This window comes from Manis javanica, chromosome 2, assembly GCF_040802235.1.
Source record: "Manis javanica isolate MJ-LG chromosome 2, MJ_LKY, whole genome shotgun sequence".
NCBI classification, from domain to species: domain Eukaryota; kingdom Metazoa; phylum Chordata; class Mammalia; order Pholidota; family Manidae; genus Manis; species Manis javanica.
The window spans coordinates 120,453,334-120,480,492 of NC_133157.1; the positions used below are offsets into that span (position 1 = coordinate 120,453,334).

At 40.5% G+C, this 27,159-nt stretch overlaps 1 protein-coding gene across 6 annotated transcripts in view; it reads left to right on the plus strand.

The window, feature by feature from the left end:
• Window positions 1-27,067, plus strand: part of DCLRE1C (DNA cross-link repair 1C) — a 70,962-nt gene extending 43,895 nt beyond the window's left edge. For 3 of the 6 annotated variants that reach the window (XM_037001684.2, XM_017660333.3, XM_017660334.3), the window contains exons 3-14: window positions 10,208-10,292; window positions 11,835-11,894; window positions 13,298-13,353; window positions 13,894-13,995; window positions 14,361-14,433; window positions 14,604-14,744; window positions 17,086-17,187; window positions 18,758-18,894; window positions 19,441-19,495; window positions 22,797-22,885; window positions 23,427-23,521; window positions 25,463-27,067. In XM_037001684.2, coding sequence (XP_036857579.1) covers window positions 10,208-10,292; window positions 11,835-11,894; window positions 13,298-13,353; window positions 13,894-13,995; window positions 14,361-14,433; window positions 14,604-14,744; window positions 17,086-17,187; window positions 18,758-18,894; window positions 19,441-19,495; window positions 22,797-22,885; window positions 23,427-23,521; window positions 25,463-26,370 — 1,903 coding nt within the window. In that variant the 3' untranslated portion in view covers window positions 26,371-27,067. The remainder of the gene's footprint in view (window positions 1-10,207; window positions 10,293-11,834; window positions 11,895-13,297; window positions 13,354-13,893; window positions 13,996-14,360; window positions 14,434-14,603; window positions 14,745-17,085; window positions 17,188-18,757; window positions 18,895-19,440; window positions 19,496-22,796; window positions 22,886-23,426; window positions 23,522-25,462) is intronic. The other 3 variants (XM_017660335.3, XM_017660336.3, XM_037001685.2) reach the window with 3 other exon arrangements.
• Window positions 27,068-27,159: the final 92 nt, after the last annotated feature.

Below are 27,159 nucleotides of genomic sequence, written 5' to 3' on the forward strand. Positions count from 1 at the left end.
TACAGCCATAGCCTAAACCTACAGGTCATTTCGGAACATGTATATGTTGAGAGCCCCGTTAACTTTTTGATTCTTGAACCACTGATGTCAGGCTTCTCCGCTGTTATCAATAGTCTATGTTCTTGATAATGGTAGCTAATGTTTGTTGAGTATTTATATATGCTGCGCACTACATATACATTAGTTCAGCAGTTTGAGTGCCTCTGATGAGTCAGGCGCTTTACTGGATGTTGAGGATATAATAGTGAGCAACACAAACAGAAGTCCTGTCTTCTTGGAGCTGACATCCTTCCTAGAGCCTCTTAATAATCTTTTTTTTTTTTTTTTTTTTTTTTTTTTTTTTTTTTTTTGAGAGGGCATCTCTCATATTTATTGATCAAATGGTTGTTAACAACAATAAAATTCAGTATAGGGGGGTCAATGCTCAATGTACAATCATTAATCCATCTCAAGCCTAATTCTCGTCAGTCTCCAATCTTCTGAAGCATAACGAACAAGTTCTTACATGGTGAACGAATTCTTACAGAGTGAATAAATTCTTACATGGTGAACAGTACAAGGGCAGTCATCACAGAAACTTTCGGTTTTGATCATGCAATATGACCTATAAACCATCAGGTCAAATATGAATATTCATTTGATTTTTGTACTTGATTTATATGTTGATCCCACATTTCTCCTATTATTATTATTATTTTTATTTTTAATAAAATGCTGAAGTGGTAGGTAGATGCAAGATAAAGGTAGAAAACATAGTTTAGTGCTGTAAGAAGGCAAATGTAGATGATCAGATGATCAGGTGTGTGCCTATGGACTAAGTATTAATCCAGGCTAGACAAGGGCAGCAAGACATCCACGGATGCAGAAGATTTCTCTCAAAGCAGGGGGGGTGAGGTTCTGAGCCTCACCTCTGTTGATCCCCAAATTCTCACCTGATGGCCCCCCTGCGACTGTGCCTGTCTTAGGTTGTTCCTCCCTTGAGGAATCTTACCCGTCTCTGGCTAACCAGTCATCTTCCGGGGCCATACAGGGAAATGTAAAGTTGGTAAGTGAGAGAGAAGCCTTATTGTTTGCAAAGGTTCGCTTTTTACTTCTTTGCAGATTTATGCCCTGTGGCTTCTATGCCCAGCACTTGTCTCGAGGTATCTTTACCACCTGGAGGAATTATGATACTCGGTAAATTCGATATGAGGCACGAATTCTATTTAAAGTTTGTAATTAGGAAGGAAGAAGAAAAGCTATAGATGTAGCATATGAAGGAAACTTGGGAGGATTGATTATTTCTTTGACATATCTTCTTGTATTGTACCTTAAGTATGTATAGGTTTTAAACTACTAACTAATTTGCACACACATATTAACATAATAGGAATATGGTGACATAAACAAGGCAAATCTATAATTACCAGCCATCTCCAGTGAAGCCAAGAAAACCATTTAGGCACCCTAGGCATTTGTGAAAATTTATCTATGATATGATGGATATTTTCCAACTGTACTTGAACCATCAGACAAATTAAAGCAGCCCATTTCTGGGATCTGTTCACATCCCATATGTTCTTTTAACCATAGATAGTCTATAGTCATGAGATTTTGGGGTGCTACAACTTGCACCCCTCCCAACTCCTGGTTGAGTTCCAACAGTACAGATCCAGTCAAATTCGTTGTCTCACTGTATGCACATGCCAGCCTAGACATCTCCCTCCTCCTTCTTATGGCAAGTCCAGGAGACGGTGGGCTGGATGCAGCCACAACCGCAGCATCGTCCGGATCCCTGTGGAGGCTTTTTTGATGATCATCCCCCGGCACGAGTCCTCCAGAGAGTGCTGATGCCGGAAGCTCCTCCTCATATCGTATCTTAGTTCATTTTCTGGGTATCCAAGCTAGGCCTTGATCTTCTGCGTAGAAACAAACAGACCCTTTGCCCACACTTTGACATGCCCTCTATACCACTGTGCAGAACTCATTGGAGGTCAGCACACAGTAACTGCTTTTTTTTTTTTTTTTTTAAGAGAAAGGAATATTATCAGAAAAGAGTACCTCCATAGCTGATCATCTGACACCCTTTAAGTGATCAACATTAAGGATATTTAAAGCATGCGTTGATCTTTGATTTACCAATAGTTTTATCCTGTTAAGGAGTAATCCCCCTTTTCTTTCTTTCTTTCTTTTTTTTTTTTTAAATTTTTAATCTACACTTACCTGAAGAATACTATGTTTACTATGCTCTCCCCTATATCAGGTCCCCCCTAACAACCACATTACGGTTACTGTCCATCAGCTTAGCAAAATGTTGTAGAGTCACTACTTGTCCTCTCTGTGTTGTGCAGCCCACCCTCCCCTTTCTCCCTCCCCCCCATGCATGCTAATCTTAATACCCCCCTTCTTCTTCCCCCCCCTTATCCCTCCCTGCCCACCCATCCTCCCCAGTTCCTTTCCCTTTGGTACCTGTTAGTCCATTTTTGGGTTCTGTAATTCTGCTGCTGTTTTGTTCCTTCAGTTTTTCCTTTGTTCCTATACTCCTCATATGAGTGAAATCATTTGGTATTTCTCTTTCTCCGCTTGGCTTATTTCACTGAGCATAATACTCTCCAGCTCCATCCATGTTGCTGCAAATGGTTGGATTTTTCCACTTCTTATGGCTGAGTAGTATTCCATTGTGTATATGTACCACATCTTCTTTATCCATTCATCTACAGATGGACATTTAGGTTGCTTCCAATTCTTGGCTATTGTAAATAGTGCTGCGATAAACATAGGAGTGCATCTGTCTTTCTCAAACTTGATTGCTGCGTTCTTAGGGTAAATTCCTAGGAGTGGAATTCCTGGGTCAAATGGTAGGTCTGTTTTGAGCATTTTGATGCACCTCCATACTGCTTTCCACAATGGTTGAACTAATTTACATTCCCACCAGCAGTGTAGGAGGGTTCCCCTTTCTCCACAGCCTCGCCAACATTTGTTGTTGTTTGTCTTTTGGATGGCAGCTATCCTTACTGGTGTGAGGTGATACCTCATTGTAGTTTTAATTTGCATTTCTCTGATAATTAGTGATGTGGAGCATCTTTTCATATGTCTCTTGGCCATCTGTATTTCTTTTTTAGAGAACTGTCTGTTCAGTTCCTCTGCCCATTTTTTAATTGGGTTATTTGTTTTTTGTTTGTTGAGGCGTGTGAGCTCTTTATATATTCTGGACGTCAAGCCTTTATCAGATCTGTCATTTTCAAATATATTCTCCCATACTGTAGGGTTCCTTTTTGTTCTATTGATGGTGTCTTTCGCTGTACAGAAGCTTTTCAGCTTAATGTAGTCCCACTTGCTCATTTTTGCTGTTGTTTTCCTTGCCCGGGGAGATATGTTCAAGAAGAGATCACTCATGTTTATGTCTAAGAGGTTTTTGCCTATGTTTTTTTCCAAGAGTTTAATGGTTTCGTGACTTACATTCAGGTCTTTGATCCATTTTGAGTTTACCTTTGTATATGGGGTTAGACAATGGTCCAGTTTCATTCTCCTACATGTAGCTGTCCAGTTTTGCCAGCACCATCTGTTGAAGAGACTGTCATTTTGCCATTGTATGTCCATGGCTCCTTTATCAAATATTAATTGACCATATATGTTTGGGTTAATTTCTGGGGTCTCTAAACTGTTCCACTGGTCTGTGGCTCTGTTCTTGTGCCAGTACCAAATTGTCTTGATTACTATGGCTTTGTAGTAGAGCTTGAAGTTGGGGAGTGAGATCCCCCCTACTTTATTCTTCTTTTTCAGGATTGCTTTGGCTATTCGGGGTCTTTGGTGTTTCCATATGAATTTTTGAATTATTTGTTCCAATTCATTGAAGAATGTTGCTGGTAATTTGAGAGGGATTGCATCAAATTTGTATATTGCTTTCGGCAGGATGGCCATTTTGACGATATTAATTCTTCCTAGCCATGAGCATGGGATGAGTTTCCATTTATTAGTGTCCCCTTTAATTTCTCTTAAGAGTGACTTGTAGTTTTCAGAGTATAAGTCTTTCACTTCCTTGGTTAGGTTTATTCCTAGGTATTTTATTCTTTTTGATGCAATGGTGAATGGAATTGTTTTCCTGATTTCTCTTTCTATTGATTCGTTGTTAGTGTATAGGAAAGCTACAGATTTCTGTGTGTTGATTTTGTATCCTGCAACTTTGCTGTATTCCGATATCAGTTCTAGTAGTTTTGGAGTGGAGTCTTTAGGGTTTTTTATGTACAGTATCATATCATCTGCAAATAGTGACAGTTTAACTTCTTCTTTACCAATCTGGATTCCTTGTATTTCTTTGTTTTGTCTGATTGCCGTGGCTAGGACCTCCAGTACTATGTTAAATAACAGTGGGGAGAGTGGGCATCCCTGTCTGGTTCCCGATCTCAGTGGAAATGCTTTCAGCTTCTCGCTGTTCAGTATAATGCTGGCTGTGGGTTTATCATATATGGCCTTTATTATGTTGAGGTACTTGCCCTCTATTCCCATTTTGCTGAGAGTTTTTATCATGAATGGATGTTGAATTTTGTCAAATGCTTTTTCAGCATCTATGGAGATGATCATGTGGTTTTTGTCTTTCTTTTTGTTGATGTGGTGGATGATGTTGATGGATTTTCGAATGTTGTACCATCCTTGCATCCCTGGGATGAACCCCACTTGGTCATGGTGTATGATCCTTTTGATATACTGTTGAATTCTGTTTGCTAATATTTTATTGAGTATTTTTGCATCTACGTTCATCAGGGATATTGGTCTGTAATTTTCTTTTTTGGTGGGGTCTCTGCCTGGTTTTGGTATTAGGGTGATGTTGGCTTCATAGAATGAGTTTGGGAGTATTCCCTCTTCTTCTATTTTGTGGAACACTTTAAGGAGAATGGGTATTATGTCTTCTCTGTGTGTCTGATAAAATTCCGAGGTAAATCCGTCCGGCCCCGGGGTTTTGTTCTTGGGTAGTTTTTTGATTACTGTTTCAATTTCTTTGCTTGTAATTGGTTTGTTTAACTTTTGTGTTTCTTCCTTGGTCAGTCTTGGGAGGTTGTATTTTTCTAGGAAGTTGTCCATTTCTTCTAGGTTTTCCAGCTTGTTGGCATATAGGTTTTCATAGTAGTCTTTAATAATTCTTTGTATTTCTGTGGAGTCTGTCGTGATTTTTCCATTCTCATTTCTGATTATGTTGATTTGTGTTGACTCTCTTTTTCTCTTAATAAGTTGGGCTAGAGGCTTATCTATTTTGTTTATTTTCTCAAAGAACCAGCTCTTGGTTTCGTTGATTTTTGCTATTGTTTTATTCTTCTCAATTTTGTTTATTTCTTCTCTGATCTTTATTATGTCCCTCCTTCTGCTGACTTTAGGCCTCATTTGTTCTTCTTTTTCCAGTTTTAATAATTGTGATGTTAGACTATTCATTTGGGATTGTTCTTCCTTCTTCAAGTGTGCCTGGATTGCTATATACTTTCCTCTTAAGACTGCTTTCGCTGCATCCCACAGAAGTTGGGGCTTAGTGTTGTTGTTGTCATTTGTTTCTATATATTCCTTGATCTCTATTTTGATTTGTTCATTGATCCATTGATTATTTAGTAGCATGTTGTTAAGCCTCCATGTGTTTGTGAGCCTTTTTGTTTTCTTTGTAGAATTTATTTCTACTTTCATACCTTTGTGGTCTGAAAAATTGGTTGGTAGAATTTCAATATTGTGGAATTTACTGAGGCTCTTTTTGTGAGCTAGTATGTGGTCTATTCTGGAGAATGTTCCATGTGCACTTGAGAAGAATGTATATCCTGTTGCTTTTGGATGTAAAGTTCTATAGATGTCTATTAGGTCCATCTGTTCTAGTGTGTTGTTCAGTGCCTGTGTGTCTTTACTTATTTTCTGCCCGGTGGATCTATCCTTTGGGGTGAGTGGTGTGTTGAAGTCTCCTACAATGAATGCATTGCAGTCTATTTCCCTCTTTAGTTCTGTTAGTATTTGCTTCACATATGCTGGTGCTCCTGTATTGGGTGCATATATATTTAGAATGGTTATATCCTCTTGTTGGACTAAGCCCTTTATCATTATGTAGTGGCCTTCTTTATCTCTTGTTACTTTCTTTGTTTTGAAGTCTATTTTGTCTGATATTAGTACTGCAACCCCTGCTTTCTTCTCACTGTTGTTTGCCTGAAATATGTTTTTCCATCCCTTGACTTTTAGTCTATGCTTATCTTTGGGTTTAAGGTGAGTTTCTTGTAAGCAGCATATAGATGGGTCTTGCTTTTTTATCCATTCTATTACTCTATGTCTTTTGATTGGTGCATTAAGTCCATTTACATTTAGGGTGACTATTGAAAGATATGTACTTATTGCCATTGCAGGCTTTAGATTCGTGGTTACCAAAGGTTCAAGGTTAGCTTCTTTAGTATCTTACTGCCTAACTTAGCTCGCTTATTGAGCTGTTATATACACTGTCTGGAGAGTCTTTTCTTCTCTCCCTTCTTATTCCTCCTCCTCCATTCTTCATATGTTGTGTGTTTTGTTCTGTGCTCTTTTTAGGGGTGCTCCCATCTAGAGCAGTCCCTGTAGGATGCCCTGTAGAGGTGGTTTGTGGGAAGCAAATTCCCTCAGCTTTTGCTTGTCTGGGAATTGTTTGATCCCACCATCATATTTAAATGATAGTCGTGCTGGATACAGTATCCTTGGTTCAAGGCCCTTCTGTTTCATTGCATTAAGTATATCATGCCATTCTCTTCTGGCCTGTAGGGTTTCTGTTGAGAAGTCTGATGTTAGCCTGATTGGTTTTCCTTTATAGGTGACCTTTTTCTCTCTAGCTGCCTTTAAAACTCTTTCCTTGTCCTTGATCCTTGCCATTTTAATTATTATGTGTCTTGGTGTTGTCCTCCTTGGATCCTTTCTGTTGGGGGTTCTGTATAATTCCATGGTCTGTTCGATTATTTCCTCCCCCAGTTTGGGGAAGTTTTCAGCAATTATTTCTTCAAAGACACTTTCTATCCCTTTTCCTCTTTCTTCCTCTTCTGGTATCCCTATAATACGAATGTTTTTCCTTTTGTATTGGTCACATATTTCTCTTAGTGTTGTTTCATTCCTGGAGATCCTTTTATCTCTCTCTATGTCAGCTTCTATACGTTCCTGTTCTCTGGCTTCTATTCCTTCAATGGCCTCTTGCATCTTATCCATTCTGCTTATAAATCCTTCCAGGGATTGTTTCACTTCTGTGATCTCTTTCCTGACATCTGTGATCTCCTTCCGGACTTCATCCCACTGCTCTTGCATTTTTCTCTGCATCTCATCCCACTGCTCTTGCATTTTTCTCTGCATCTCATCCCATTGCTCTTGCATTTTTTTCTGCATCTCTGTCAGCATGTTCATGATTTTTATTTTGAATTCTTTTTCAGGAGGACTAGTTAGGTCTGTCTCCTTCTCAGGTGTTGTCTCTGTGATCTTTGTCTGCCTGTAGTTTTGCCTTTTCATGGTGATAGAGATAGTCTGCAGAGCTGGTACAAGTGACCGCTGGAAGAGCTTCCCTTCTTGTTGGTTTGTAGCCTTTTCCTGGGAGAATAGCGACCTCTAGTGGCTTGTGCTGGGCAGCTGTGCGCAGACAGGGCTTCTGCTTCCTGCCCAGTTGCTTTGGGGTTTATCTCCACTGTTGCTGTGGGCTTGGCCTGGCTGGGGCTGTTCCTCCAAAATGGTGGAGCCCCGTTGGAGGGGGAGCAGCCAGGAGACTATTTATCTCCGTAAGGGGCCTCTGTGCTCCCTGCTGCCCAGGGGGTTAGAGTGCCCAGAGATCCCCAGATTCCCTGCTTCTGGTCTAAGTGACCTGTCCTGCCCCTTTAAGATTTCCAAAAAGCACTCTCCAAACCAAAACAACAACAGCAACAATGAGAGAGGGAACAGAAAGGAAAAAAAAAAAGAAAAAACACGCGGTTTTTTTTTTTTTTCCTCAGGTGCCGGTCCCAGGCACCCGCGCACTGGTCCTGCTGCCCTGTCTCCCTAGCACCAGGGTCCCTGTCCTTTCAAGGCTTCCAAAAAGCACCCACCCACCGGTCCCGCAGGGAAGGAACGCTCAATATTCTTGGTCCTCAGGCACTGGTCCCACGCACCCGCTCACCAGTCCCGCCGCCCTGCCTCCCTAGCACCGGGGTCCCTGTCCCTTCAAGGCTTCCAAAAAGCACTTGGCAAAAAGAGAGAAAAAAAAGGGGAAAAACGCGCGATTTCTTCCGTCCTCAGGTGCTGGTCTCAGGCACCCACCCACCGGTCCCACAGGGAAAAATGCGGGATATTCTTTGTCCTCAGGTGCCGGTCCCAGGCACCCGCTCACCAGTCCCGCCGCCCTGCCTCCCTAGCACCGGGGTCCCTGTCCCTTTTAGGCTTCCAAAAAGCACTCGCAGAAAAGAGAAAAAAAAAAAAAGGGGAAAAACGCGCGATTTCCTCTGTCCTCAAGTGCCGGTCTCAGGCACCCGCCCACCGGTCCCGCAGGGAAAAACGGGGGATATTCTTTGTCCTCAGGCGCCGGTCCCAGCCACCCGCTCACCAGTCCCGCCACCGTGCCTCCCTAGCACTGGGGTCCCCGTCCCTTCAAGGCTTCCAAAAAGCGCTTGCCAAAAAGAGAAAAAAAAAAAAAGGGGAAAAACGCACGACCTCCTCCGTCCTCAGGCACCGGTCTCAGGCACCCGCCCCCAGGTCTCGCAGGGAGAAACGCGGGATATTCTTTGTCCTCCGGCGCCGTTCCCAGGCACCTCCTCACCGGTCCCGCCACCCTGCCTCCCCAGCAACAGGGGCCCGTCCCTCTAAGGCTTCCAAAAAGCGCTCGCCAAAAAAAAAAAACTGCTCCGGTTTCTCTCCACCCGCCGGGAGCCGGGGGGAGGGGCGCTCGGGTCCCGCCGGGCTGGGGCTTGTATCTTACCCCCTTCACAAGGTGCTGGGTTCTTGCAGGTGTGGATGTGGTCTGGATGTTGTCCTGTGTCCTGTGGTCTCTATTTTAGGAAGATTTTTCTTTGTTATATTTTCATAGCTCTATGTGTTTTTGGGAGGAGATTTCCACTGCTCTACTCACGCCGCCATCTTGGCTCCCTTGATCTCTTAATAATCTTTTGAATAGATACTATTATTATTTCTATTTTGCAGATGAGGAAACTGAGGAACCAGAGAGGTTAAATTAGTTGTCCAAGGTCACGCAGCCAGTCAGTGGCAGGACCAAAATTTCAACCAGGTCTGTCTGATCTCAGAGCCTGCATATTAGTTATCTATGGCTGCGTAACACATTACCCCAAAACTCAGTGGCTTAAGATGACTAATCATGTCTTCTCTTTCTCAGTTTCTGCGGGTCAGGACTTTGACAGGCACAGTGGGGATGGTTGGTTTCTCCCTGTCTGGTGTGGGGTGACACTGTCTGAAGTCTTATTCGTTCAGTGTCTGACCTTTGGGCTGAGAAAAGTCAAGAAGCTGGGGTCCTTGGGCATCTCTCTCTAAAAATCCCTTCAGCATGGTGGTTTCAGGATGGCTGGGCTTCTTAAATGGAGACTCAGGGCCTAAAATGTCTATGTCCCAAGAGAGCGCTAGCAGACTTCCATGTTGCCCAAAGATGTAGCCTCGGAGGTCCAGCATCATTGCTGTCCTCACATTTTGTCGGTTGAGGCAGTTACAAGGGTCTGCCTAGGTTCAGGGGGAGGTTGGAGAAGACCTCTCCTGTCTCCAGAGGAATTCTCATGTCTGTAAGAAGAGCATGTGCAGATGGGATATTTATCAGTGTGGCTATCTTTGGAAAGTAGAGTCTGCTGCAGATTACATTCCTAACCTCTGAGCTCTAATGTTGAGTTTTAAAAATTTGTTGTAAAATTGATTTTTGCTCATTAAAAAATAGAGAAGATTTATATGAAGTAAAACACAGGAGTTTTCCGTCTCCCACACCCTTTCCCTTCTCTAGGGGTAGCTTAACATTTGGTGCCATCTTTCCACACATACATCCATCAGATGGTGAGGACACCCTTTTGAGGAGGTCAGAGGGCATAGTGTTTTCTCTCATCTGTTCATCCCTGTTGTCCCCTTACACTCTCAATGGAACCGAGATGATCCCTGGGGTGGTGGCATGTTGGGGACTAACACAGTGCCAGCTCAGTTTCTGAATTATCTGGGTTAACTGTGATGACATGTGTTATCTAGTCAGCCAGCTGGCTTATTTTGGATTGTCCTGACACAGCCTTTTTTTACCTTTTCCTTTCAGCCTGAAGGTTTACCTATATTGTTCGCCTGTTACTAAAGAGTTGTTGTTAACTAGCCCGAAGTACAGATTTTGGGAGAAACGAATTGTAAGTTTTATTTTTTGAATGATACTAATCCTTTTTTTCAAGTGGGAAGTATTTTTTGAGGTAGATTGGACAAAGCATTGGAATTTTTCAAAGCCTAGTTTCTCACAGGTTATGTGTAGCCATGTGAATTATAAACTTTTGTAATTCAGCAGTTTGGAAGAGGCTGACATTTTATTGCTGTTGATTTGTTTTTCTTGTCCTTCAACAGAATGGATAACTTTGAATCTGGCACAACAAAATGGGTCTATCCAATGGAAGGTTAATAGTAAAGGAAAGAAAAACATTAAATAGTAATGTATGGTACTGTGAACATACGAAGATTCAGGAAAAGTTCTAGTATAACAATAATGATAATTATAATAATAAATATGCATGAATTTAATTCAACTCTTGATCAAAAGAGAAATTCTCAGTTTAGGATAAAAAAATAAAAAGGAACCATCAGTCTTACTCTACAAAAGATGCAGATAAAACCAAAGAATAAATGCAGGTTGAAATGGAAAAAGAAAGGGAGAAGATATACTAACCAACTGGAAGCTAAAAATGTCAATGGGGCAATTTTTATGTCATACAGAGTAGAATTGAAGGCAAATAAAATTGTAAGTTTCAAAGAGGTTAAAAGGAACAATGGATCCAGAGGGTATGAACACTTACGCAGTTGTCAAAATAGCCTTAAACTGAATAAAGGAATAATGCATCAGCCAGCACTTGATTAGAGAGAGAACCACAATGGGTAAACAGAATAGGTACAATGCAGAATATAGGACATAAAATATAGACAATATATGCAATATAGAATATAGGTACAATAGAGAATATTTACAATAGGTAAATAGAATCTTTCTATAGATTAAACCTTAAGTGATTGTGGAAGCTGGCAGGGAGGTCTGAACAACATAATCCAATAATTAAAAACTAGTGCATTGTGAATACAGTGGGTTTATTCCAGAAATGCAAGGATATTTGAACACCTGAATCTCGGTCACTCTAAGTTTTGTGACATCACTGGACTAGGAAGATGAAAAATTATGTTCATTTATTCATCAACTACTTACTGAATGGCTCTCTGTGCTAGGTTCTGTTCTACCAAAGTGTGCATGTACAGTGTGGGGCCTGTGCAGTAGCTTAGTCTGTAATTAGGATCCAGACTGTGTTCTGCAACACAAAACCTGAACTCATAGAACACAGGATGACTTGTTTTACAAAGATTCGAGTTCCGAGGGAGAGGGAGTGGGTGGGGCAGGCATGGAGATTAAAGAGAAGAAAGTAGAATTCATGGAAATGGATTTGCTTGGTCAAAGGATGTGAGGTCACAAGGCAGTCAGTACATATATTGCCGCCTCTGTTTCAAGAAAAGCATTCTTTAACTTCATCATGTTTTCAAGCTGTTAAAACATTTAGTATAGTAAATCAGAACTTGTTACACACAGTCTGTGACTTCTCTCAGTCCCCTTCCTGAGTCTGAGATGGCAAAGCATATAAAGCCATGGAAAGCTGTGAACACACAGGATGTAAACATGATCTCTTCTTTTATTTTAATAGATATCAATTGAAGTTGAAACTCCTACCCAGATATCTTTAGTTGATGAAGCATCAGGCAAGGTAACTAATATATATTCAATATTGTATTTTTTAAAAAGATTATTTAGTGATAAAATAATTGTTTAGCTTTCTCCTTGATTTTTAATGCTCATCTAGCCATAAATAAAAATTACAGTAGTTGAGTGAATTTGAGAAGCCCCATTGGTGACATACTTTCTGCATCCAGAGGATTGGCCAGAACTTCTATCAGGATTGCCACCTGACAGGACAGGGTGAGGTCCGGCTTGGTGATGTACAGCCGGACCATGTGTCTTGCCAGTGGATTTCAGCCCTGGGTAGGTTCACTATGGATTCACTGTGACCAAAGAAATGACAGTAGAATGTTCTTGGGATGAAAGGGATATGCTCAACTTTATTTCCATGGTGGCAGGTCAGTCACTAAAATCCCGTCCATTCAGAGCAAGTCTATATGCAGCAAGCTGGTCTCTGCCTCTGGGCCTCTCTGCCTGCACAGCTGTCCGCTGGTCATCTGTCTTCTGCACCTCTGTCCTCTGCTCTGCTCTCCTGCAGCCTTGCAGTCGTGCCACTGTGTCGCCCAGAGCACTGGGCAGAGCTCTTTATATAAAGTCAGTACCAACATATTCCCCACACGTGTGTAGTGAGCTAGCCAACCAGGGCCAGGTGAGAATCCTGGCCATAGGAACTTTGATTTATCCACACCATGTCAGGCTTTTTATCTTTTTCTTAAATGATGGTTTTATTGAGATAGAATTCACGTGCTGTACTACCGTTCACTCTGCGGAAAGCATACAGTGCAGTGGCTTGCTGTGAGTCAGAGTTGTGCAGCCACCACTATGATCAGTTTTAGAACATCCCCAAAAAGAAAAGCCTGTGCCCCTTGGCTGGCACGACTGTTTCTCCCTCCCCAGAGCCCCTGGCATCTGCTACTCTACTTAAGTCTCTCTGGATTTGCCTATTCTGGACATTTCATATAAATAGACTGACGGTACCTGGTCTTTTCTGGGGCAGACTTCTCTCACTTGGCACAGTGCTTTCATGGCCTGTCTGTGTTGTAGCATGCACCACGGTGCATTTTTTTTAATGGCCAAACAATATTCCATTGGATGAGGATCACATTTTGTCTGTTCATTCATCAGTTGATAGTCATTGGGCTGTTTCTACTCTTTGGCTAGTGTGGGTAATGCTGCTGTGAACATTCATGCACAGGTTTTTATTTGGACGTACATTTTCATTTCTTACCCATGGGTGGAATTACTGGGTCAAAGTGTAACTCTAGACTTAACCATTGTTTCGTGGGCAAGGATTCCACTTGTTTCCAGGATTTGGAGTGTGAGGAAATGAGAAGAGACATACCACTTCTTTGAGGAGTACTTGAATATGTTCTGTTAAGGAGAGCTTTATTTAGCTGTGTGTCCTTGTGATAACTTCTATTTTCTTTTTAGAAGGAAGAGATTGTTGTGACTCTCTTGCCAGCTGGTCATTGCCCAGGATCGGTTATGTAAGGGGACTCATCTGTTTTGTCATTTTTATTATATGTAAACATGTACTATGCTTGTAGAAGTAAAGTTTCCAGTACTAGAAAATAGTAGGTTAGGGAGATTTGATTATTTTTAAGGCATTTTCTTTCATCTCTGATTCCAAATTGAACTTGGGGGACTCAGATGAGGACCAGGTGTGGAATGTGGCCCTGTCATGGTGGGAATCTTCAGTAGCTGTTTCCTCACTGGGTTTGCATTTGCCTTCGCATGGATTGCTCTCTCCATGAGCAGGAATGATCTCAGCATGGAGTTGAGTGTTAACATATTTCAGGGCTTATCTTGCAAACTCAGTGTTACTTCCACTGCGGTATTTTTTTCCATCCCGGGGAAGAGGTGGCAGCTAGTCCCTGGTGTGGTTTAGAGCTACACAGATTCTTGATGCACACCTTATCATAGTGGCTGTGTTTGGCAGGAAGCATTTGCCATGGATCTAGCCAATATTTGCTTTATCAGGACTTTGTGTGAGACTTAGCAATCACTGAGATACGTTCCCTCTTCAGGTTTCTTTTTCAGGGCAGTCATGGAACTGTCCTGTACACGGGAGACTTCAGGTTGGCAAAAGGAGAAGCTGCCAGAATGGAGCTCCTGCACTCCGGGGGCAGGTGCTGGGCCCCATAGAATCCTTGACCGTCAGACTGCATTGAAAAGTTTTCTTGCTCTTGGTCCTGCCAGGACAAGCTTTTGGTTCTATGAGAAATCAAATTTGATTGTAATATTTGTAACAGCAAGGCAAAGTTTTCTTCTTGAAATGGGATGATGGATTGGTATAGTAGTTACATGAATTTGTCAAAATTCACTGGCCCATATATATGCAAAATCTGTGTATTTTATTTTATGGAAATAATTTCCCAACAAACTTGATTAAACAAATTCCAAATGGAATGGAACACCCTGTAAAATAACAAAAGTTTACACTTTATCATATTTTATTTCATAGTCAATGATTAACACGTTGTTGTTTTTTCAGAGTGAAAGACATCCAGAGTATATACTTAGATACTACTTTCTGTGATCCAAAATTTTATCAAATTCCTAGTCGAGTAAGTCTTTCTGGAGAAATGGGATATTACCTGGGTATGGCCATATTCTAATGGATTACAAACCAGATCATGATTGTCTCCATTGGCACTGGTATCTGTGTTTGTTAGGATTGGAGAGGGTTAAGTGATGTTCTTAAAACCGTTCAATGCCTGTTAAAATTCCTGCCCAGGGGGAGTGTCTGAGTGGAATATTAGAGCTGGTGCGGAGCTGGATCACTCGGAGCCCGTACCATGTTGTGTGGCTGAACTGCAAAGCTGCGTATGGATATGAGTATCTGTTCACCAACCTCAGTGAAGAATTCGGAGTCCAGGTGTGGGGATGGCTCTTCTCTTTGCTTCCTTTCTTCCTTCCAGCTTCACCTTTCTACCTCCTCCCTGCCCCCTGAAAACTAAACAGTCACCGGTGGAAGCAACCTATCAAAACACGTGCATGGCCCAGGTTGGCAGCCCCTCTTAAGTAATGCCGGTCGTGTATTCACTTCCTCACAGGGGCTGACAGTGGCCCAGATGGCCAAGAAGAGCCCTTTGGTGAAATGTCCCATGGACGAAGTGTTCTTTCAGAGTGGGTCAGGAAGTAAATTTAGTGATTGTGACCAGCCTTGAACATAAATTTGAACTAGAGACTGAGTGTATTGCTTACAGTTAGTAATTATTGTTTTGTGAAAATTTTCATGCAGAATCAGATACATCTGTATGTTGTGCACATACATGTGTATGTTGCTTGGTTGCCGTGGAAAACATTTCTTACTGTAGGTCATGGTCAGAAAGGTGTGTAACATGTTGTCCAGCCACTGAGCCTCGTCGATGGATCAATATCTGATCAGGCAGGGAGGGTGCTTCCACCTGTCCCTCCCAGGTGGCACAGCGCTGGGCTCTCAGGATCCTGAGCAGCAAGCCAAGCCCAGTGCGTGAGGGGCTGCCTGCCCCAGGGCCGGCATGGGGCCACTCTCCTCCCCTAAGACAGGATGGCTGTTTGGTACCAACTGAATAAGACGAAGTGCTGAAACTATTTGGATGCTGAAGTTCTAGCTCTTTTGGTACCTTTTCATATAGATCCCTCAGCTAACTGTGCCAAGAATTTAACAGTTATATACAATCTTAATAAAATAAAAAAGATCTAATTTTTCTGCATTTGAAATTTTGAAGCCCTTCCCTCCCTCCCTCCCCCTTTCCTTCCTAAGCCTTTATTTCGTTGGTCCTTGTTAATGTCTTCCTTCCTGAAGTCCTTCTGTCCAAATGTATTGCCATAAAGTTACCAAGTCTCCACTTTAGGATGGATTTGTTTTCATTCTAAGATTGCCATTCCTATGTTTTTCAGTGTTGAGATGGCCTTTTAAATGAAATCCTGGTGACAATAGCTTGTATGCACACACACTGCATTGATCTCTGCTATCTACTATTTTTTCCCCTGGTCCTGTCCTAGCACAACATAAAGGTAGCAACTGCTTATCAGTCCCAGGTTTGTTTTGTGAATTTTAGTGGCGTGTGAGGTGGAACAGCCTGGAGGCTCCTGCTCTGGATGCCTTGCATGAAGGCCCCACGGGCTGAGGAGGGCTCAGGGGAGAGCAGCCTTTGGTGATGACCTCAGAGTCACCGTGGTGTGACCTTCTCTGAAGATTCTTAATCCTTTTATAGGGGATGGAAACAATTTCAGATCAGTAAGTTAAAAAGGGAGAAGAGAGAGAGTGTAACTAAGGAACCTCAGAGATGATCTGTGGCAGTGTTTTGAGGCTTCAATTTTATGAGGATTAAAGTTTCTATGTGTCTCTTTATATCTCAGAATACCTTTTTTTCTCCTTAGGCCAGAAAATGAAACTTGTTAGTCATTAGTGAGCACATTCTGAGTGGAACAGGTCATGGGATGAGCAAGCAGTTCTGCCTGGGTTCTTTTTCTACCTGTCTTGGTATTAATTGCCACAGCAATTTGACATTCTAATTACACTTCCAAATGAGAGTGCTTTTTTTTGGTGCCATTTCATAACCCTAATATCAACCTAGGTACTTGTTTACCTTGAAGTACCCAGAAGAGAAGCTTTAAGTAAAACTGATACATTGGTTTTAACACTTATCACCCGCCTTAAAATTCTTAAGGTGGCCAAGGTTTTCTTTGCTGTTCTGCATCTGTCCTCCCTTCCCCTTTTAATCCAGTAAAGGATGTGTAGGAAGGGAGGACTGGGTCTCTGCTTCCTGGTCCAGCTGTCTCCCCCAACCAGCTGCCCGGGGATGGCATGTTGTGCATCTTCACCAGCAAGTGGCTGTTGGTCGTTTTTGTCTGCTGTGTTCACTGCTACCAACCCAGTATTTCGAATCAGGCTTGACATATAGTAGATGCACAATAAATATTAACTGAATGACTCCTGAGAGACTAAAGGACAGTCCTGGCATGATCCAGTGAAGTTCACCACCCAAGACTCTGGAATTTTCTATCACCACCAACAGTAGCCTGTAAGGCTTACTGGTGGGAGAAAGATTGGGTCCTTTGCCTGTTGACATCCTGGCAGAATGCTCATATTCACTCAGACAGCCAAAATTTAGGTTTCAAGAAAGAATTCGTTCATTAATTGGATGGTTTACCCCTGATTAATTACTCTTAAACAATTTATTTGTAGAAAATACAATTCAAATAACATGCTTATATGTTATTTTCCTCAGGTTCATGTGGATAAACTAGACATGTTTAGAAACATGCCTGACATTCTTCAGCATCTCACAACAGACCGTAGCACTCAGATCCATGCATGTCGGCACCCAAAGGTACATAGTAAATTGTCTGTGTGACCATGAAAAACAAATAGGTTCAGAAAGAACCTCTGAAATTCCATTTTCTAGGCTCTTCAGTTTACAGATATAAAACCTGATCCTAAGTTATCAGTCCAGGGATATGCAGTTTCTACAATGCTGCAGTTCCTTCCATAAACCTCAGAATTAGTAAATAGATATACATACTTATAGCTTTTAAATGAAATATATTCACACACATTTGGTATGTTTATTTGTAGTGAATTATATAATGAATAATTTATTTGTGATGAAATTAGTAAATGTTAGAGTTTATAATTTCAGGAAAATATTCACAATCCATTACTGTTTATATTTGAGACTCATGTGCACATTTATAAAGTTTATTTTTCTTCTCATTTGAGATAAATGTCTAGATATAACTTGGCTTCAAATTTTGAAATAGTTACATGTGTTCCCAGTTCAAATTCAAATGTATGTTTCTAGTGTCTTTGCAATTCACTTGTACTTCATTTTCAAATGTCACCATAGAACTTTCTTATCAAATGCCCTTCTGTGGCTAAATGCCAGGTAGTAAATTTTGAAATTCAACTTCCTTTTTTTCATTTTGATTTATATAGTCATTCAATATCACTACTACTAATTAGTGATCTTCAAATGCAGTGCATTTCCCCAAATTTAGTATCCAAATGCTGGTAATTCTTATTTTGGTAAACACTGAACTTACATATAGATAATTAGTGTGGTGGTATTACTGTCCCCATCAGCCAAAAGCCTGAAGTATATTTGCTCGGCCCTAAAATAAAGTGTAATTTAAAAGAAAAAAAAAAAAGGATTCTTATCCACAGCATGGAATCATCTGTGTAAGTCCTCTGGAGGAGAGCTACAAAGTAAGAAATTACTTTTTGATTGGTAAACTGCAAATTGTAACTTGCATTCATGAATTCATTTTATCATTTGTGCATGTACACACACTTACCCAGTGACTTCATGGATGGATAAAAGTAATGTTGGTATAAACTAGATGCAGTTTTGTCCTTTTTCTGTTGGATTTGTAGTCTTTGGGTACCCCCACACCCCATACATATTTTAATTGGCAAATTACTTCTTGCTCTAAATTGTCTCATATTCCACAAAGTAGCTTGATTTGTAATTGCTACTCCTGTTATTTCCCACATGGCTACTTGCCTTGAAACACCACCTCCAGCGGCTTAAGATCATTCTTAGGTCACAGAGCATTACAAATACTGAGTGGAACACAGCTGGCGAGCCCTGGAGGGCTCTCCTCTGCAGCCTTCTAGGAAATAGCACCAAGGGCGCCCACAGTGTTGGATTTAGATGGAGTACTCTGTAAACATAATGTCTGGTAAAGTAGTCCCATTGTTTTTCAGCCTTTTAAAAACAGATATATATTTTGAAGAATTTTTTTGCAGAATGTTCCTGGATTTGGAGTTATCTGATTGTGTCCTCATGTCTACATTTAATTTTCATGTCTGTAAACTTACCAACATTTATTTTTGAGACACACCTGCAAACAGATTTATTGAAAATGTTGAACTGTTTATTTTTTTAAAATCTTTTTTAGGCAGAGGAGTATTTTCAGTGGAATAAATTACCCTGTGGGATTACTTCCAAAAACAGAATTCCACTCTACACAATCAGCATTAAGCCATCTACTATGTGGTTTGGAGAAAGAACCAGAAAAACAAATGTAATTGTGAGGTAAGAAAACAACGTCACAGGTCTGAGAGAAGCCTTGCTATGAGGTAAATAGTCTGAATTATTTTAGTTTAAATGCTATCTAGCGTAAGCCCAAGAAGAGGATATATTACAATTGTGGAAAATAACTTACGAAATTTAAACTCTATTCAGAATTAAGAGATGCTGCTTTCAGACCTAATAGCTAATACCGTTAGCCAGTATTTCCTGCGGCCTACTCTGCTCAGGTAGAGGGAATGGTGAGGGATTAGGTGTTTTGCTTAGCAAGGAGTTACAAATGGATGTGGTAGGGAATAGAAAACCTTAGTGGAATAGGAGAGGGGGAGCACTATAATGACCATTATATCTTAGCAACATTTCCTTAATATTGGCTGTTCAAAATGTATACAAATATTTGTATTTCTGGAAAGAGTTCCCTACTATCCCTAGAAGAAATTCCTGATTATAGGGTGGTTTCATACTGCAATAGCCTAAATGGGAAGGCTTGAAATTTAGAACTTAGCTTAGTTTTGATAAGCGGCCCTTTAACTTTGTGTTGTTTCCTTTTAGGACTGGAGAGAGTTCATACAGAGCGTGCTTTTCTTTTCACTCCTCCTACAGTGAGGTGAGAGGGCCCCATGTGCTCACAGTCCTGTTGCCAACTGCTCAGCGGCCTTCATGCTTGAGAGCAGTGGCCCCCTTGGCCCCCAGAGGCATCTCTTTGTCTACTGCTTAAGATTTGTTGTGGCTTTTCTAAAGAAATGCAGGGAAAATATCTCAGTGGATAAGCTGTGTTTACTAAGTGCAAAGGAGATTGCTTTTATCACCTGTTTTCAGCCTAAACATTGAAGAATATGAATGATTAAAACATTTTCTTTTCCACTCTTGCTTCCTAAATGTATTTTAACTTCCCCACTTCAGTTGTTCTGTTTACTTATCATAAGAGAATCATAAATTTTATTTGAAGCTACTACAGATAAAAATCTCATTATAGACAGCCTTAAGGCATTGTCCAGATTCTTGGCCTTTTCCAAAATTTGATTGTACTGAAAATCCATTTAAAATATAGTTCTGAATATTCAGCAATGGGGAAAAATGAAGATGAGATATGGACACTATCCTTAAGAAAGATACAGTGTAATAGAATGACATAGTTTAAAAAGGCTTAAATGGTTTTGTATGGTACTTGTTATGTGGGAAATTGACCTACTAGAATGGGGACTTTAATTCATTTGCAAAATCCTCCTGTATTTCCAAAGTAAATGCTACCATCTTACAAATTCAGAGATTCAATAATTTCATGCACTGGAGAAAAAGTATAAATGTAAGCCTTTTATGACACTTTAAGACATATTAGTTTTGCAGATCAAAAATCCATTTTTAAGTGCAAAAAATCCATTTCCCTGATAACTACTATTTTTGTGTGTGGGATACATGGACATAGCACTGCAGCTGTGAGCTGTGGATGTTTTAATTATTTAAACAGATGGATTCTTCCAGAGCTCCAGGTAGTGGAATTCTTGTCAAATCAGCCCTGGTGTTGGAAATGATTCTTCATAACATTATTAAAATATACAGTGATATCTCTTAAATAACCTTAATGTTCAATTGCAAATAGATCTGAGAACTTGAACGTAACTCATTTTAATGGTATAATTAAATTTTTCTTCAGCAATAGTCTGCATCTTAGGTTGTCGTCAAAGGCCTGTCCTGGTGAGTGTTGTTTCGGCTCCTGGCTCAGCATCAGGGCCCCTTCCTCTTGACCCCTTCATGGCTGAGTATTCTTTCTGCCTGAGCCACAGGAAGGGCATCTAACCGGGAAGAAGGGTAGGCCTTACTTTTCCAGCTAAAACTCTTGTTTCTCTTCATGGGTGTAATTAGATGCTCATATGGGATGAGGTTTTAGTGTTGCCTCCCAGTGAGGAAGTATCTCCCTGTTGCTTGAGACACAGCGCAGCAGCTCACCTGCCTTCCCTGCCCCCAGATTAGAGCAAGTTGTCACCCAAATGATGTCACCACTCTGCTTAGTTCTCTTACTCCAGGGTCTGGTGAGAAAGAGAGGCTTTCCTGAAATGCTTTAACTAATAGGACTTCATCCTATAAGTAGAACATAAATAGTATATTTGAATGTCATTTCCTTTCAGTTTTTTCTAAATCCTCATTATCCATGGACTCCTTGTTTACAGATTTGCCTCCTGGCTAGGGTTTGTTTGTGACCCCAAATGAAAACTGGGGGCGCTCTGGCCGGACTAGGCTGCACCTCTCCTGCCCTAACTGCTCGCAGACTGCTTAGTGCTGTGTTTTCACATTTCTGCACTTTTGTTCAATCACTGCTTCATGTGGCCTCCACGTGTAGCTAGTGCTGGCTAGTTCCTGAGCACAGGAAGGCCAGGCCAGGTCTCAGGGAGGAAATGCATGTTATCATTGATAAGCTGCTCAGGCACGAATATGGTGCTGTTTACATTTTTGCATGTAAACTGTCCATGTTAATGAGTCAACAGTACCTATTTAAAAGTGTCTTTAAACAAACAGGATATATCAATCAGCTGAAAAAAGTGCTGTGTGTGGCCCCAGGTTCACAGGAACCTTGCTTCCCTCCCAGGAGCTGGGGCCCAGTGTTCATGATGACTTTACAGAACATAACTATTGCCAGTGAGGAGAACTGACAATGAATTGTTTTAAGGCAACCATCTGATGGAAGGACATCAACTTGTACAAGTGTCACATGTACCCCTCTGGTGGGTGTCTCTAGTCTCCTTGTGGCACTAGATCTCTGAGTAGAAGTGAGTCATTTCTGGCATAGGCTTGACTTTACTTTCTTAATCTGTTCCTTCAAAAGCCTCAGATTTCTACCAGCCTCAACTGAAATGATTTTGCAAATCCTATAGGTTTTGGGCAGGTAAATAATGTTTACCATTTGCATGTCTGCTTTTAAAGTACAAAATAATTTGTTCATGAATGATATCTGAAGAATGGATCTTTGTCTTAATTAAGGTAGCCATTTTATTTTAATATGGAGGAATTGGTCATTCCTGGGATTGTACCTCTTTTGATTTGGTTGTTTATTTGAAAAAGTTGGATACTAATAATTTGTGCTTCAGTCTCCCCATTTGCAGAAGGAAATAAAAATCTTCATGTTGTCATTACCAACCTTGGAATGCATAGCTGAATGTTTTAACCATGTGCAAGGTTCTGGGCTAAGCATTGTACACACATTATCTCATTTATACTTTCAGATGAAGCATCTAAGACTTAGAAACTTAAGTAACTTGGCCAAGATCACAGGTTCACCAAGATCTAGTAAGTGACAGAGCTGAAGCTTATCTGTGTTAGAGAGATGTTTTGAGGAAAAGTGGCAGGGTTCTCTTCTGCTTCTGAACTTTGCAGAAATCGGTGTTCATGAAATTTTTGCATGTAAACTGCCCTTGTTTAGATTGAACCATTAGAAAAACCAAACAACCATGAAGCTGCAGTTCCCTTAGGAATACTAAGTTATTTGTCAGAGAAAAGAATGTAATTCTAAGACCTTATTTTCTTCTGTGTATTATTCAACTAAAGTCTAATTTTCTTGAAGGGATTGGTTATAGGTTACTGACTTTCTTAGATAAGAAAACGAATGTCATATAAGGAAATACAGAACCTTTGAATGCCCATTTGTTAGTCATTCTCAGTCCTTACTGTGGAACGGAATCACCTGAAAAATGGGTGACTGTACTGAAGCCCCACTGAAAGGCTCTTTGGGAGTAGGGCCTGAGGGTTGGGTATTTCTTCTTCCTACAAGGGTGTCAGGTGATCTGCAGCCAGCACTGGAACCAGAGCCATAAGACATGTCTGCTTCTTTCCCCTGATCTCTCTTTACCTGCTTCTCTAACACCCAGATCTTTCACCATAGCAATAACTGATCCACTTTATTTTCCTTCTTCTAGATTAAAGATTTTTTGAGCTACATCTGCCCTGTGAATGCATATCCAAATGTCATTCCATTAGGCACAACTATGGATAAAGTTATAGAAATGTGAGTACTTACTACTCATGGAAATCTATTGTTGAACCAGATCAATCCAGATAGTTTCAGACCTGAGAACAGGGTAAGGATATAAAATGGATGTGGCTGTGAATCCGTTTCTGGGTGGGAGCATAAGTGAGCAATGTTATATATAATGCTAAAGGCTTCTGGGAATCTGGCTTAAAGAAGTTGGCAGTGAAGGGCTTTTATCTTCACTATGTCTTAGCTTTCATCCTCTAGAATGAAGACATAAATTTGTGAGATTTTTGCAAGAGGTAAGTAACCCCATTAAACAGGGAGGGGGAAGTGGCTAGCCATACCGTATTCCCTCGTTTTTTAAAATAAGGAATAAGGAAAACTGCTTTTCTGCAGTATAAGAGGAAAGATAGCAATCTACCAGGTTGTATTTAAGTGCTTATTAAACATTGCTTTTTTAAAAAAGTAGTTGGGTGATTTCCCCCATGGCCAAGTTTTTACAATCTCTATAAATCAATCTTACATTCTAGCAGCTTTCCCAACAGGAAAAATGAAATATTTGTATTCCTTTCAGCCTAAAGCCTTTATGCCGATCTTCCCAAAGGACGGAGCCAAAGTATAAGCCACTTGGCAAACTGAAGAGAGTTAGAACAACCCACATAGACTCAGGTAAGAAGGACGACCTTGGCTTTGGAGGTCAAATTAATGGCTGCATAGTTTGTATAATGACTACACAGTGGTATATTTAATCTTTGTCATTGTACATTTAGGTTATATTGAACTTTTCAGTTTACAATAATATTGTGAATACTATATGTAAGTCTGTTTCACATCTCTCATTGGGTTAAATTGTAGAAACTAAGGTGCTTGATATGTGTTGCCAAATTGTTTTCTGATACAGTTATACCAGATATCAACAGTGCAGTGGAAAGGATCTATAGTTGTCCCCTTTTAATTGGATTCATGTGCATTTCTGTATAACAGCTACTAAGGATTTCAACACACTTATATTTGTGATATTTTCAGTTTTGTCTTTCCCTTTTCATATAGAGACATTTACAATCTGTAAATTGTTATAAAACAGAATACAATGTCAGAATAAACTTCTAATAGTACAGAAACTTTACTTGTTTTTTAGATACATATAGGTGAGTTAAAATATTTTACAGTTGAAACATACCATGATATTGGTATAGTCACTGATCTAGAGATGATACAAAAACATTTCATTTAAAGAGAACTTTGGCACACTAGGAGCTAAAACATGTATAATCCCTGACTTAAAATAAAGCTCTATCTTGGAGAGTAGGATGATTTCAAAAACAGTAGCTAGACATCTTAGTTACCTTAAGGCTTTTGGGAAAGGATAAACAATTATAACACTGGAATTGGGTTTGATTCTTGTCCCTGGCTCCTCATTGGTAAAATAGGGGCTGGATGATGATGTCTGTGCTCTACTTTTCTTAGTGGCTTTTAAAGATATGTTTAGCCATATCCTTTATCATTGGGAAGACAGGAAACACTAAATCCAGCACTAGAACATTAAGTTGCCACATATATAGTTTTCTTGTGTGCATTTAATTTCCTTAGGTGCCCTTAGAGGAGCAAGAAATACTGTGCCTTCTCATTCAACTTGCACAAATTTCATTCTCCAAGTAAAGTTTCCTCATTTTAGGAATTTAAGTGGACTGAGCTCACTTTATGCTAATGCAATTAGCTTGATCAATCTGTGTCTCTCTAGTGTCTGCCAGAGCCTCATAAACTTAGCCAGCTTTGGCTGCTGTAACGAATATTGGAGCCCAGGTGACTTAGACACCAGAGAGCTACTTCTGAGATTGAGGCGTGGCAGATCTGGTTAGTGAAGGCCTGCTTCAGGGTTTGTAGCTAAGACGCCTTCTCATTCTGTGCTTGCATGCCCTTCCCTTTGTGCATGGGCATGGAGAAAGGGAGAAATCTGTCTGCTGCTTCTTGCAAGAACACTTATCCTGTGCTAACCCCCAACCCCCAAGAGCTTATCTAAATCAAATAACCTAAAGGTTCCACCTCTAAATACCATCACACTGGGGTTAGGGTTTCACACTATGAATTTTGGGAGGATACAAACATTCAGCCCATAGCATGTACAAAGTTAAGTATCAACAAAATGTTCACAGAAGGAAAACTTCAAACTCACTGAGCATCTATTTGCAGGTGGAGTTTATAAACCTAGTCCAGGTGGCTCCCAAAGCTGGATGATAAACAGAATCATCTGTAGAACTTAAAGCAAAAAATCAAACTGAGTCCCACCTTTAGGGATTCTGTAGGTGTGGAATGATATATAGAATGCTTTATTTTTTTTAAGATACTCTAGAGGATGGTCAAGGTTGAGAACCACTGATACGGGCATTATTTGTGGCCTTATTTGGAGAACACATAAGTATTTTCAACTCACAGTCTGGCATTAGAGAGACTGAAGGGTAGTAGTTGAATATAAGACCTTTTCATTTCTTTTGGAAGAAGAATGAAGTCCCAAAATGTAGCTAAATGTTACCAGTGGGACTTCAATTAAAAGCACACATTGGCTCCCACTGCATTCTGTGTTTCCTATAAATGTGTTTTGTTTTCCCACAGAGGAGGAGGATGATGATCTCTTTGATGATCTGCCAGTACCTTTAAGGCACAAGGTTCCAAACCAGCGAACTCTTCACCCTGAGGTATTTCCAACGAGTACAGTATCACCAAACAAGCCTGAAAAACTGAGACAAGGCACGGGATGCTTCAAAGCAGAGAGTATGCAAACCTCACTTTGGGCCAACTTTATAGACTGTGAAGAATCCAACAGTGAAAGTGAAGAAGAATTACAAATCCCATCTTCATCTAAAGGAGGCCTGGTTCCTGCTCCACTTCAGCAAAAGGCTGATGTGGAAGTACCACAGTGGGAAGTGTTCTTTAAAAGAAACAATGATATCACAGATGACAATTCAGAAAACTTCCCTTCTTCCATAGAGGCAGGAGGCTCTCAATCACCAAAGGTTTTCAATGATTCTGATGGGGAATCAACTCACATCTCTTCCCAGAACTCTTCTCAGTCAACACACATATCAGAACAAGGAAGTCAAGGCTGGGACAGCCAATCTGACACTGTTTTGTTATCTTCCCAGGAGAGAAACAGTGGGGATATTACCTCCTTGAACAAAAATGGCTATAGACCAAGAATTAAAGAGAATATTTCTGCCTCTCAGATGGAACAAAGTTTACTCTGTCCAAAGGCTCTTTACTCTGATTTGAAAAGCGGAGATGAAGATGTAAATACAGTTGGAGAACCAACTATAAGCAGTGAGAAACACATACTTCAGGAAAAAAGGTTGCCGAATCTTAGTACCAATGCAGATTCACAGAGTTCCTCTGATTTTGAAATTCCCTCTACTCCAGAAGCTGACCTACCTAAACGAGAGCATTTACAATACTTATACAAGAAACTGGCAACAGGTGAGAGTATAGCAGTTGATAAAAGAAAAAGCTCACTCTTAGATACTTAAGAATTAAAATCACTTTATTTTAGAGCAACCACTAAAAAACAAGAGATGGCAGAACTAAATCCAAACATACCAATCATTACATTAAATGAAAATGGTCTAAACACACCAATGAAAAGACAGGGGAAAAAAACCAAACCCAACTATGTACTGCATAAGAAACTCACTTCAAATGACATAGGTTAGGTTAAAAGTAAAAGGACTGAGAAAGGCTAGAGTGGCTCCAGTTCACTGAGGACATCATCCTAAATGTGTGTGTTCCTAATGCCAAAGCACAACCAATGAAAGGAGGACTCACTACTGTGAGAAGTATGCTAGGGCCTTGACCCTCCCTCTCTCTGTAACAGAATTCCTCTACAGAAAATCAGCAAGGACAGCGAAGAACTGAACAGAGCCACCAACCAGCTGGATCTAATGGACACTTAGAGAACACGCCACCCAACAACAGCAGAGTACATGCTTTTCAAGTGCCTGTGACATTGCCCAAGACAGACCACATACTGGGGCATAAATACACTTCAAATTGAAAGACCATAACTTGGTCCTAATACAATAAACTGATGGCTTCAGGAAAAAAAACAGCCCTTATTTATCTCAAAAGATGTTATATCACTTAAGAATGCTGTTGTAAATAACAGTGGTAAAATTAAAACTGGAAAAATTAGGACCTAAAAATAATTAAACAGGAAAAGTGTGAGCATTATGAGTCACTAAGCTTCTTTAAAGTCCATCAATAGGGTATAATTTGCAGTTACACACGGGGGTTTAATGAAGTTTTATTCATGTATTATG